Source organism: Alexandromys fortis, unplaced genomic scaffold (assembly GCF_014885135.2).
Source record: "Alexandromys fortis isolate MF-2015 unplaced genomic scaffold, M_Fortis_MF-2015_v1.1 scaffold_9, whole genome shotgun sequence".
Taxonomy (NCBI): Eukaryota; Metazoa; Chordata; class Mammalia; order Rodentia; family Cricetidae; genus Alexandromys; species Alexandromys fortis.
The window spans coordinates 16,696,480-16,710,956 of NW_026067892.1; the positions used below are offsets into that span (position 1 = coordinate 16,696,480).

The 14,477-nt window shown below is 40.8% G+C and overlaps 1 protein-coding gene across 1 annotated transcript in view; it reads right to left on the reverse strand.

Moving 5' to 3' along the window:
- Positions 1-14,477, reverse strand: part of Ctnna3 (catenin alpha 3) — a 1,282,010-nt gene that overhangs the window by 604,719 nt on the left and 662,814 nt on the right. Inside the window, exons 8-9 of the mRNA XM_050141069.1 lie at positions 10,555-10,635; positions 1,218-1,370 (exon numbers count right to left, since the gene is read on the reverse strand). Of these exons, the coding sequence (XP_049997026.1) occupies positions 1,218-1,370; positions 10,555-10,635 (234 nt within the window). The remainder of the gene's footprint in view (positions 1-1,217; positions 1,371-10,554; positions 10,636-14,477) is intronic.

Sequence of the window (14,477 nt, forward strand, 5' to 3'; positions counted from 1 at the left end):
TAGAATTTGTTCCATATATTTACATAAAGGTGTTAAAAAAAACTCTGTGTTACTATGATTCTAATTTGAGTTACAATTATTTCTCTCACAATTTTTTTTATGAGCAATTTGGGCCAAATAATTACATTTCACTTCAGAGCTCATGACTATGTAGGAAGAGGTGGCAGTCAAATGTTTAATCACCAGCCTGGAATGGGCACAGAAGATCCTGATAAACTCTAGTCACTCTAACTGGGACAAATGCAAGCACGCTAGCACACCGCTCTAATGTCAGCACTTGGGAGACACGGGCAGGTGGATCTTGTGAGTGTGGGGGCAGCCTGGGCTACAGAATGCATTCTAAACTAGCCGAGGTGACATAGGAAAACTCTGTTTAAAAAACAAAAACTGGTGAACAAAAACTGGCACAGACGCACTGCCGAGTAGCAGCCAAGAATGATTTCTGGCTTATGAACCTGGTAGAACACTCATCCCTTCTAGTCTCTGGTTCCTGGTCTTGTCCGCTCTGTTGCCTGAAGAAATTCTTCCATTCAGAGTCTCTGCTCTAATGAGCTGTATTTAATACCCATGAGGCAACAGGTTCAACTCACTGACTCTTGAGAATCTCTTATCTACAGCCCTTCATAGTTCTCTTAGCAATCTGCCATCCTGCTCTTCAAACCATGGCATCATGGTCACATCTGCAACTGCTAAGCAGAGGGAATTGTGGTTTATCATCTCCCCTTCCTCTAAACCAGTCTTCCTACTTAATTTTTCATGGAACTCCCAAAACCCGCACATTCTACTGTCTTGTTTTTTTTTGTTTGTTTGTTTGTTTTATGTCACATACTATGTTCTAAAAAGCAGGAAGGAAAGACCCATGAAACCCAGACAATAAAGCACATGGCACAGAATATTTGGTAAATAAAGCTAGAATGGTAAGAACATATTTACTATGATAGAACTATGCATCTAGTTTGTTCTTTTGTCTAGTGCTGCTAACATGGGTATTTAAAACTGAAACAGCAGTGAGCACAGTTTCCCAGATCTTTATGAATAAATTGCTTCTGTTCAAGCCGCTGAAGGGTGGCTTATACCAATTTCCTGTTACCTAGGTCCAGCACTGGGACATTTGCAGTGTGTTGTCAACTGTTTTTATACAAGTAGAAATCAACTGTAAATGGCGAAGGAACCTCGTTTTCTCGGATTGGGAGCAGCTGCGGCTACAGCGTGCTTACCTCCACGAGCCTGCCTGTGTGCTCGTGAAATATCGCAGCATATTCTTTGATTTCCTTTTCTCGGCCGTTCTTAGCAGCTTCAATGAGAACCAGGAGTGGAACTGTCGTGTCCAGGAAAGAATCTGATATGTGATCTATAATCGCCTTGCGGAGCTGAGAAGAAGAAAAGGATTCCTTTTATTTCCCAGAGAAAGTCTGTGTTATTTTTCTAGTCTTATGATCTCAGTGGCTCTAAAGTTCATTTTACACATTTCCTAAGCAATCCTTACAATCAGAATATGTGGTGCAGTGTGTGAGCATCCTTTACAAGCAAGATAAACAGAATGTTCAGAATAAAAAAAATCAGGCAGCAGTAATTTCCTTGTTCCCAAAAGCCATTTCTTATTATTCTCATTATTATTATATTTAGCCCATGACTCAAATTATAAGTGGTAATTCAATATTCTTTCCTCAAGGAAATTACATGATTACAATGTTCAACCTGTGTACAAATAAAATGCACATACTGTATTTTAATAATTACAAAATTGTAAACTACTTTCTAACTTATTGGAAGAATTGATGATACATTTGATTATCTAAATTGTAGACTTCACGGTGATTAAGCCAAGTGAGATCACAAATTGCACCAGATAATAACAGATTAATAGAGCAAGAAGATGAATAAGTGAGTTTGGTGTCCCATTTTCTCCATTTGCATTAACTGTTCTTGCCCTCACACCTTAAATTATTAAACAACTGTAACATTCTGACACAATGAGTTCTTTTAAATTAAATAACATGGAAGCTTCTACATGACTTCAGATAATTCCTGTACTCAGCAGAGATTTTCTGAAATTTAAAAATGGCTCTGAAATTAATTTATTGTATCTCTAATTACTGAAACTACAGGGATTACAATATACTAACATTGGACTCTAATCAACATCATCATTTTTTATGAATGGGCCATGAGGTGTTTTGATCAACATGCTTGTTTAGTTTAGTAACTTCTCTCTATAAATAAAATGATAAAAATCAGAGAGACAACTTGCAATTTGACTTCTGTGAGGGTTATATTTTAGGCTATTTTTAAAAACCACTTGACATCTTAGTTTTAAACAGTGTAAGAATTTTTATTGTTACAGTTTCCAGGTCCAAAACGATAGAGCTTCATTTGTATAAACCACTATCCTATTAGAAAGATAGCTCAATGGCAGAGCACTTGCCTTCCATATGTAAGGTCTTAGGTTCAATTCCCAGCACTTCAAAAAAAATACAAAAAGAGTTCTGTCTTCCTATAATAATTATAGGATGATAAATCTGTGCAGGAAGGGCTATTAACTTCCTGAAGGAAAACACCTCCACTCATATTGGTATGGCTAGCTGAGAAGCGTTGTGAAGTTTTCTAGCTCCCAGTTACATCATAGACTGCAGGAAATCCTCAGTGAAACTTTGTGCTTACTATGGCTTGGGTTAAGCCACTAACGGCAACAAATTAATATTTACTAGACACTTGTAACAGGGTGAAGGAGGTGTGAGGTCACAAGGCAAGGTGATAGCCATCAATGAGTGAGCAGTGTGTTTGCAGTCCAGGGCACAGGCCAGGGTTGTATTCATGAAGTACATGTGTATATTTCAGAAACAGAGGGAAGATGTGTTGAGGATCTCAAGAGCAGGGCAGAGTGTGTAGGGACACCCCTCTACCCCGTTCTTTTATGGAACTTGGATGTTAATTTGGATTTGAGAGATACCTCTTTTCTATACTTCATCTAGGGGGTCAGAATATGGAAGTTAGCTCAAGCACATGATATAGCTAGAACCTTGATGATAGACACATAGTGAGCAGACATTCAAGAGCCCAGCTGGAAACACCACCACAGTAGACACATCAATGGAAGAGCAGGACTTAAAGGGGCCAAGAGAATGGCTGAAAATAAAGAGTACTTACTACAAGAACTAACTAAAAGGCAAACTTCAAGTAAATCTCATTGTCATGACTATCCAAACATGTGCATCCTACAAAATAGTTATCATTACCATCACTGTCAGATACCTGACTTCAGTCAATGAAAGAAGTGTTTCTGAACAGCATTTTGAGAATTAGGTATTCAGAGAAAGGTGAAGAGAGAAATGTACAAACACATGTAAGCTAGCAGAGAAATGCGAGCATTAAACATTATAACAAAGAAAAACTAGGATATAGAACATAAATATATATGGAGTACATACATCTAATACACTACNACTTTTAAAACAGATTGGTTTATAGAATTTGATCTCCAAGAAGGTTCTTGGTGAACACAGTATCTGCAAGTTTTGTATAAAATTGGATATAGAAATCTATCACTATTTCTTCAAGAGTGATTGGGAAACAAGAAAGCAGAGACACTGGGAAGAAATTCCAATTTCTAGTAATTTGACTGTGAGATTAAGAGGCAGGATTTAATATTAACTAACTTGAAATAAATGCATGTTTAAAAACAGACTACTTTTCACCAACATAGATGAGGCAGTCCCTATCTACAACTAAACCGAAAATGTCTCATCACCCTCCTATGATTTTTCGAATGATATGGTTTTGTTTTCCATAAAACCAAGAGACAGAGACTGCTGTCTCACATTGTAAGATGTGCTCTTTTTGATCTCATGACAGAAGGAATTTGTCAGAAACTCGTAACTTGTGGAATGAAGCCTTTGAGAGCAAGCCGTATTTTCCTCCAGAAAGCATTTTAATCCAGGAAGATAACAAACTGCCTAGCTAAACACAGTTCTGCCAGAAGTCTCTGCCTGGCTTGCTGAATGCCAACGCTTTATCCCTCTACTCACGACTGTGGTTAAAGCTGACCTGAGAGGCCTTCAGTACTGCACTGCACGCACTCTAGATCAGTCTGCACTGCATACCCTCTAGATCAGTACTGCACTGCACGCTCTCTAGATCAGTCTGCACTGCACACCCTCTAGATCAGTCTGCACTGCACACCCTCTAGATCAGTCTGCACTGCATACCCTCTAGATCAGTCTGCACTGCAAGCCCTCTAGATCAGTCTGCACTGCACGCCCTCTAGATCAGTCTGCACTGCACACCCTCTAGATCAGTCTGCAATTTCACCTCTTGTTGTGGCTTTGATACTATGTATTCTGAAGACATCCCATGCTTTTATTTTATTTTATTTTTTTTTGTCATTCTGCCTTAGCGCTTACTCTATCTAAGCGTCTGCAAGGTTCTTAATGGAAGCACAACTGCAGCTTCCAATGTCTAGGGAGCCCACATCCCCAGAACAACCGTAAACAGTGACAACGGCTACTAGATCTGGCTTCCTCCATAGGCTAGGCAACCTGAGGAGAAATTCTGATTTGCAGCAGTCCTCAAGCCCCTATCACCTACACTTGCAGCCCTGATAGCATACCCTCTCTCTTCTGGCTTGCTTGGCATTTACCAAAAAAACTATATTTTGGAACTTCCTCCCAATGAAACTCTCTGCACTAAAGGCCTGTGCTAAGTGTCTGCTCTCATGAACAAGATCCAATTTAAACCCATCCTCTGTTGGTCATGAGTGACCATTCCCTTCTGACAGGCTCCAGGTCTCCGTGCACTGTTCTTTGCAGATCATACTCTGCTGCTTCTGTTTTGTACATCACTGAATATAACTCTGTCAGGCCTTACATTTTGTTGACCATGAAAAAGGGATTATTATGGGATAAAACAAGCCGGGTGTCTAGGGACCAAATGTAGAAAGTCTAGGATGTGCTGTTAGGCAATCTCCTTCATTTGTCTTGACATATTTATTCCCAGGAGACATTCTCTTTACACCTTGTCTATATATAATACAATGTATTAATTATATAGCCCGTAGCTTATTTATTTTCATACTGTCTTCCTTTCCAGGAGCTTCCTATATTTCTTTCACTTGGATGTCATAGAAAAAATCCTAAAGAAGACTCTAACATGTGAAGCCATAGTGCTAAAATTTGAAGTTGGTGGGAAGCCGACAGGAGTTGTGGGGTATGAATTATCAGTAAATACTTGCTGGTGGTCAAGCATGAATGATGTCGGAGCAAAGCCAAACAGAGGGGCTTTCTGTCTTTTCTCACTGGAGCTTAATAAAAGGCTTTGAGGCATCATTTTTTTTTTTTTACTTCCTGCTGATATAAGTGGTTTAGTATCTCAAACAAAATAATGTATTTCTCTACAATTGAAACACAAAAGTGAAAGCCCCGTGTGGAAACTGTAAGGCAGCCTACCGTAGTTACCAAATGAGGGCGAAGAATAAACTGGGAGGGGGAGATGCGCGCAAAGCAAAGAGAGCCTTTCAGAAAACATGCCTCCTTCAAAAATCAGAAAATCTCTATTTGTGTATACATGTGACATTTTAATTTTAAGTAAGTGAATGAAATAATTTGCAAAACTTGACTGATCAATAAGGAGTAAATCAAGTAACGACTCAGTGTCTAGTCACTGCGCCGAGTTTGTGGGATGTGGTCGCCTGAGAGCTGACTATGCGATGATGACAACTACAAGAGCAGATAATGGCTTTCCAAGTGGTTCACTTGAGCTGCCGGTGTGGGTAGCAAAGATGCCTCTAGCCAGGCAATCAAACTGCAGAATTATGTGCTTCTTTTGTTTGTCATTGCCAGAATTCTGTTTTAATTGATATGGTTCACCATCACTTTAGCATCTATGAACTGCAATGCCTTTTTTAGTAATATACACAAGTGAGACTCTTAACCCACCTTTAGTAAAATTAAGCATGCTTCACTCTTCACAAGACAGCAGAGGTAGCAGATATTTGAATGTCTTGATTTTTGGTGACGTACACGTATTTAGAAACATACTTCGTTTATTGGGAGTTCCAGTAGATAATCCTCAAGTAAATAACTGGAGGCCAGGTGAGAGGATAAAGAAAAGTGAAGTTTTGAAAGACGTGTAAAATAAATAATGGAAAAAATGGATGGCAGATAAATCAGTGCATTTGTTTCTGGGGTTTTTGAAAAATTAACAAGTCATCTTCCTTGTTCCCTGGTGTGGTGATTACACACAGGGGTTTTAGTTATATTGTCCCTGGGATCGAGCCATGACTTTACCAAGGAAACCTTAGCAAATTGATAGACTTGAGAATTGATATAATACTATAACATTATTTCTTATTTCAAGGATGAAATCAATAACTCAAAGAAAACACTCATTAGAGAGCTCTGGAAATATTCAGCAAATGGAAGATCTGATCATAATTATCATTATAAAGGTTTACAATCCACAGGGAAGAAAATCTTCCTGAAGAGAAGAAAATCAAACACAGGCAGAGAAGGAATGACTGCTGCAAAAGAAGCCCGTGTGCTTTGAAGATCTCCCAGAAAATAACAGAGACTCCTGCTGAAGAAAACAGCTAAAGTTCGCTGGAAGGAGTAGCATCCATACTATTTTGGAACTCGGGTGATTTAAGATGAGAAAGAGAAGGACGGGAAGCGGAGGAGGGGAAGAGCAGAGGATGCCATGAGCATTCTATCTGATGCTGAACATGACGAGCCTGCAATTGCATGCTGAATGAGGAGATGGCCATTTACTGAGAAGTTAGTAGATCCTTCTATCAGAGGTGGGTGAGTATGTAGCTCTGGAGAGGGCCAACTAAAGATATTTTAAAAAATGCCAAAGACTAAAATTGTTGCGACCGATTCACAGAAAAGTGAGAACACCATGCCAAGGTCTTTGAGCCCATCCCTAATAAACTGTGTGAGAAAGTCAGAGAACGAGAAAAGTGAAACAGAAAGCAACTATGTCATGTGCTAGAACCTTCCATCTTCATTGTCCACAATGTATGACGGCGACTCTTTAGACATTCCTAAGAAATATATTGCTCCTTTGACAGACTCATTCTCTGATATAGAGCTAATGCATTTCTGTTACCGATGAAAAAGTAACAGCTATAAAATGGATAAGGATGGATGAGCCAAAAAGAGAGGTTCTCAGGACGTTTTACTAAAAATAAAACCATCTCTAGAACAAGAGATGATCATTAAATATTTCAAAGACAGTTTAAGAACAGGGCTTTGTTTTGTGAGAAACGAGCATATGTAAGGTGCTTAGAATAAGTTCTTCCATGTTGAAAGCGTAAAAAGACAGAGATTACTCATTTTGCTGCTTCAGTTTTTTTGTTTGTTTGTTTTTGAGAAATGGTGTCATGTACCCCAGGCTGGCTTTAAGCTCATTTAGAGCAGAAGGTAATCTTGTCCTTATGTTCATTCTGCTTCTTTATGCTGGGTGCTGATTTGACAGATAAGTACCACTATAGTTCATGAGGGGTTAGGAATCGATAGCAGAGCTACAAGCATGCCAAGTTACATTTCCAAACCCAGACTGTGTACTCAAACTATATACCCAAAGTATAGACTTCACAATAGGAAATGAAGTCATTCTGGGTGTGGGGAAAAGAGTGCTTGGATAAGGAGAATCACAGGGGTTGGATAATGAAGATCATTGGTGTCTCCAAAGAGAACACTTCATTCCATCTCCCCCCAAACACGTGCAGGTTCTCAACATGAGAAAGTGCTCCTGCGTGGTCCTTCATTTAGAGTGTCTTTCATGGCTGTGTTTCACCCGTATAGTGAAGAAGGAATCATAGTCTTCTACCTTGGATCTCAACTCCCAACCTGCACTGTGGGGTGGTGGTTGGTTGGCTGCCACCATCAACAAGTGAAGACCAAAGAGAAAGAGGCCTGCTGATCCCCAGCAGTGGCTCCCTGGGATCACAGTAGGCCTTATTTATGGCGCCTTGTGCTAGAAGAAACAAACAAAGGTGAGGGCGTTCTGTGAGATCCCTAGAGCACAGCTGCGCTCTGCAAACTGAAATGACCACGAGAAAGTGTTAGCGACCGTGGTATGACAGTTCAGATCTCGCCAAGGATGGTGAGGGGGACAAACCATGCATGACTGCAAAATAAAGTACAGGACATATTTGAATTTGAAGTCAATACACTTTTTAAAATATGAATGTCCCATGCTACATTTGGAACATAATTATGTTAGGGCATATTTGTTGCTAACCTAAAATTCAAACTTACCTGGGCATGTTAAACCTGATTTGCTAAATCTTCTAACTCAATATGTAAGAAATTGCTTTTCTGAAGTCTTTGAGGAAAATAATAACTGTAAAGGTTGGGGAGGTATGAATATAGATTAGCATTTTATACATAGATTTGCTGGTGGCAAACTAGATGGAAGAGATGGGGACACAAAATACTGTGGTTGACAGACATAGACATAGTTCTTCTACACTCTAAAAAGAGCAGCAGGGGTGGGGATCCTGAAGAAGGGCTTGGGAGGAGAGGTGTGGTTGAACTGATTTACTAAGCATACAGAAAGATCTGACTTTAAACCTAATGCCTCAGGGAAAAGAAATACCTGTAACCCCAGCCTTTGCCACTTGGGAGATCAGAAGTTCGAGGCCAGCCTGGGATACAGGAGACTCTGTATCAAGACAGGAGTGGGAAGAAATGATCAGCAAGAAAGAAAATGAAAATCATATAAGGAAGACAAAGGCCAACTCTGAGGGCTCAAGTGTCTGGGCCCTTGTCTAGGTCATGACTCAATGCCCTTTGCACCTTAGGCCCTGACCACATGTCTGGCTTTCTCATCAGCGTCCCAAAGGGGCAGTGCTGGTACACTCCTTTGACTCTTACGTCCCAAGATTTCTAAGCAGCAGAAAGAAAATTTACATCAAGGTCCTAACAATGAGAAACCATGATTTCCACAGAATTTAAAATTCTGCTGCAAAACAACCTCACTACCTGGGAATCCTATTAATCTGTATATAGATCTACTTCTGGATTAAAATATGGCCCAGTCATTTCTCAAATCCTTCCCATTTAACTAAGATAATATATAGCATTAAAAGCTACTGGTTAAAAGCCTTTTTCCCTGTTTTTATGAGTTAGTGGTGACTATGTTATAGCTGTCCCTAGGGGGAAAAATATCTGGCAATTCACAGTGTAAAGGATTAGGAAGCAAAAGGCCTTGGAAATTGGCTATGTTTGTGGGGAAATTGTGTCATAACACTTTGTTTCTCAATTGATTAATAAAATCCTTTCCGGGCTTCTGATCCTGGCGACTAACAACCAAAGAAGTGTCTCCAAAGAAACTCCTTTCTGAAGCACCCACAAACCAGGAAGAGGAAGACGTGAACATGTTGAGCTGTGAGATGCTCTCTGCGTTAGGACGAGAAAGTCATTGTGAACTTGTCCCAGCTACGGCTCTTACAGAAAGTCAGGACCAAAGCAACTTGGGAAGGACAGGGTTGATGAGGTTTACACTTCCTCATCACTGTTTAACAATGAAGGAAGTCAGGATAGGATTGCAAACAGGGCAGGAACCTGGGGGCAGGAGCTGATGCAGAGGCCATGGAGGGGTGGGTGCTGCTTACTGACTTGCTCAAAAGCTTGCTTATTGAATCCAGGACCACCAGCCTAGAAGTGGCCCTCCTCCCTCACTGATCATTAATTAAGAAAAGGCCCTACAGGCTTGGCCACAACCCAATATTCTGGAGGCATTTTCTTGATGGTCCCTCCTCTGAGATACCTCCTATTGTGTCAAGCTGTCATTAAAAACAGCCAGTGCAGTACTGTCATGAAGCTGGTTTCCCAACATCTCTAAACATGTAGTGTGCCAGACAAACAAATACACTGATTTTATCTTATGTGGAAGCAGATGTGTGTATATGTGTACATGTTCATTTGTGCAAGGATGTGTGTATGTGCTACACATGTATGTGAGGTCCGAAAACAACTTCAGGTGTCATTAATGAGGCTCCATACACCTTTGCATTGTGATGGGGCTTTCTAGCATGAGGAACTCACCAAGAAGTCTGAGCTGACTAGGCAGAGAGGCCCAGGAATCCATTTGTCTCCATCACCTGAGTCCTTGGATGATGAGCCTGTCCCACACCACACCTGGCCTTTTTCCAAGAGGGTGGTGGGGCTTGAACTCAGGTGCTCTTGCGTGTGAAGCAAGCACCTTACCAACTCCAGTGCAGCAATATGCGTTCACTTCCTATCCAAAGCCTTACTCACGTTGTTAATTGCATTTCATAGAAGCTCTGAGAGATGAAATCTATGCCTCAGAACTCACATCTGATGAGGACAGAGCCAAGATTCAATTGAAATTCTGCATGCCATTAAGGCACATACTCCTTTTTCTGTTTTCTGTTTGCCACAATACATTCGAGGCATGTAAATGTGGAAAGTACAAGCTTGCTTTTGGGTTTCCCACTCTAGCATTCTAGAAGACCAAAAACAATAAACGGTACGGCCATGAGTGAGAGCTTCTTTTGCTGCTCATCCCTGCCCCGTGTCTCTCTGCTCTCACCTGTCGGCGGAGGTCTCTTGTCTTCTTGCTCATGTTGTCTATGGCGGCATTCAGGGCATTACTCTTTTCTGGTTTTCCAGCCTGCAAGGAAGCAAAACACTGACATAAGCAAATGCTACCAAATTACTCTTTATCACTTAGCAATTTGCTTTCGAAATTTCCTGAAAATAACAGCTTGAAAATTCAAGAATAGTTTTCAAAACTGCTATGACAGTGCCGATGACTCACGAGCCCTTCACTGAAACGCTAAGTAGCACGGCGATTAAAGCGCACATTATTTTCTTCTTTAAGCGTCTGTAATATTTCTGATACAGGGTTTGATCGGATTCAACGTGGCAGCAGGCAGAGCATTGTCTTGACAAAACCCTGATCTTCATTCTTAACAAGTCAGCTCCTTAACCGCTAAGCATGCAATTAGCTTAAAAGCATTAGATGCCCGATTTGTCAACTTCCGTGGGAGTTTCTGAAGTCATCTTCTTGGTGTATTGTGTAAGTTATGCAGAGCCATATTGGAGTTTTGCTAAACACTAAATAAAATATGCAGTGCAAATTCATACAATTTGCAAAAGTTGACCACAATTTTAGCTGACAATATTCCAAGAACAAATTGTTTTAGGTGAGAACTGGATGCTGCTTTTGGCTCCTTGAGATAATTTGTGCAACACGTTTTCATTCTGTAAGCAGAACAGTACTCTCCGTTACGTCCTTTAACCTAAGCCTCGGACTTCTCAACACACAGAGAGTCACCTTGGTTGACATTTCCTACATATTCTTGTTGTGGGAGACAACCAGGTTGAATCTAATTCTACATTCTCAAGGATAGCTCCCAGCAAAGAGATTGGAAAAAATCATTATGGCTCTCACCTCTAGGAAAATTGCTGCTGCTTTTAAATTAATAAACTGCAAAAGGTTCTGAGAGGAGACCTTGAAAATCAGCAGCTGCTCGCTGAGCTTCCGGAATGGAGTCAATGAAAAGAGACCCTGTAGCACAGTACGGACAAGGCAGTACATCATTCCACTCCCTCCCTAGGCCAGCCTCACTGAAAAACCGACACCTTCAAATAATACCATGTCTTCATAACAACAACGAAATCAAGATCATCTGCTGTACTCAATAGATGCGCCTGGTTCTCCTGCCATCTTCTCAAACACTACTCTCTGAAGGGCCGCATTCCCAAGGCTTTCTATGTCTTTTCCCAGTTCTTACACATAGACACCTGTTAAGACCCTTGCTGTCCCTCAATGGTTTCACAAGAAGGTTCTTCAATGCAATATACCCCTCGAAACAATTCTCCCACAATCACAAGTGAGCTCTTCTTGCTCATTGAGTCACTGGCATACAGGCCCCTTTCATCTCTATTCCTTCCCAGCATCCTTGCAATAATTACTTGCAAGGGAGTTATTGAACAGATTTGATGACTATACATAAATTAGCAACTTCATTCAAAGTGCAGCATGGTTTAATTAGAGCTCCATAACAAGCCAGAAAGGTAATGATGAACTCGGAGTTTAGCACTCAGCCCAATTGGCAATAGCTGGAATCCTCTTAACCACAGTTACACATGGATTTTTCTCAGCATCAGATGTGAAAAAAAAACGGCCATCACTTGGAAGCATGCAATACTCTTCAGGATACTTATCACCCATGGGGCTGTATCTACTAGGTTCTACTCAGAGACATGAATAGTGCCTAAGGAACAACAGCAGAGACTGTCTGCTGGCATCTGCATGTACACACATGTACACCTTCATAAACACACAGAAAAGTAAAAGAGATTTTCATTTTCAAAGAATATAAAAGGTGCATATGTTTGAAACTGTCCATAGTAAAAGAAGAGAGGAATGAAGGAAAGCGTAGTAGGACATATTGGTGTTGGGTCATTTAACTGAGAAAAAAAAAGTTCTTGATACCAAAATGATTCTTGAGCATGTGCTCAAATAAGACTTGTGATTACTTTAACAGCTCTAGGTAAGCAGTCTTTATTTTAGCAATAGAGAATCGTGAAGCATTAATTCAGGGTTACATAAAGCAATGGCATAAACAGATCTACAATGGGCCTAAACCCAGTTTCTAACTTTACCTAAAGAGCCTAGCCTTTATTCTCTAGTTTTGTGCATTATTAGCTCTTGGTTACATCTTTCTTTTTTCCATTTCACGAAGGCAGCAATCACCGCAAATGGGCAGGAGTTAGGACAGAGAGCCCCATGCCCTCTCACCCCCTGCCCTGGCATAAGGAATGATATGAGAGACTCCTGCCGTGTTGGCTGTGAAATCTCACAGGCCTCTGTGCTGTGATTCATCAGGACAAGTGAAAGATGTCGGCCTCCCTGGACCTCGCGGCAGACACAGACAAAGCTTTAACAGAGGATGACTGGAGGTGGAAGCGTGAGAAGAGACAATAAAGGATACATTTAAAGATGACTTCCTAATTTCCACCCAGAGCTTAACCCTACTTTAAAATATTTCATTGGGTCAAAGGCACTTTGTTCCCTGGGTAATAATAAATAGACCTTAATGCTGTAGGACTGATTAGATTTTCTTTTTTATTCCTTCCTTTTATCTCCCATCCCCGATCCTTTTCTTCCTTCTCGCCCCCCGGGTTTTTATTGGGTTCTTGCTCTATTTATCCAGATTTATTTGGCTTCAGTTGAGCCATTTTATACCTCTTTATTCCTTTTGCATGGCATAAAAATAAATAAAGCAAGGAGAAATAGCCCTGTCCTGTTTAAAAGCACCTCATTCCTTCTGTTTTCAAAGCCTTAACAAATCATCCAGCAATGAGCGAGGGTGAAAGGCAAGCCCTGTGTTCTGAGATGAAAGATGGATGGACAGGGCAGGATATTAAAACACAACCATAGATAACAGTGAGGACTTGCCTACCACTAAGTGCTCAGAAGAGAAGACGTCCCTCTAAGGAAGCCGTGGCAGGATCCATCATTAAGTCCGCACGGCCCTGTTAATGGAAAGGGTTGGCTTTCAGAGAGCATCAGGGAGAGAGATGCTTGGAAACACAGCAAGGATCGAAGCTGGATGGGGGAAAAACCACATGTTCTTGTCAATGAATGTAAATAAACTTCCCATAAGAAGAGACTTTGTTGGAGAAATCAATCCTGAACATGGTTTTATTCAGTAAAACATGGTTAGGATATGGAACATGTTCCTGACTTCAGAAGGACTTGCAGAATAGTGCTATGGTAAATGCTTCCTTTTGGTTTCATGCAAGGGGTCTTTAAATGACAAGCCAATATACTAGAGAGCACCCAGGCAGTAAACCAAGCTGTCAATTATCAAGCGACTCAGACTGAGTAGAAAAGGCTGGGATTTAATTACACCTGCTCTTTGTTTTAAAACTCTTCCCTCTGTCCCCATCACTGAAGAAGTTCACAACAAATCTGTCATCTTGGTGTCTAAGACTTACAAGGACTTAATCTTGGATTTACTCATAACAGCTGATGGGACTTCTTGATGGGTCCTTTGTTCTAGACAGTGCAGCCACAACTCTGGAGTTCTGCTTCTGAACTCCTGTTTTTCTCGGTGTGGACATCTTTCGAGTTATATCTATTACTACATTGTAAGGAGAATGTTTGGGAATCTTCTCAGCTGATATTACTCATTGTCGTCCATCACCCTTTCTTATACTTCTTGGGCTTTTAAACTAGCATGTGGTTTAATAAACAGACTAACATAATCAATAAATCTTTATGATCTACTCTGTGACAGGCACCGCACAGGGTACAGCAACACCTTCAACACCCTGTCTGCCTCAGCAGAGGACATAAACACAAACACAGCATTTGATAAAAACATCGAAGACAATCTGGAGATTGATTGGGTAGCACTCTCATTAAGCCGAGGGGAAGGAAGGCCTCCCAAGGAAGTGATAAAGGAGCACTGAAGAATATCTGGGAGTCAGGCAAGTAAA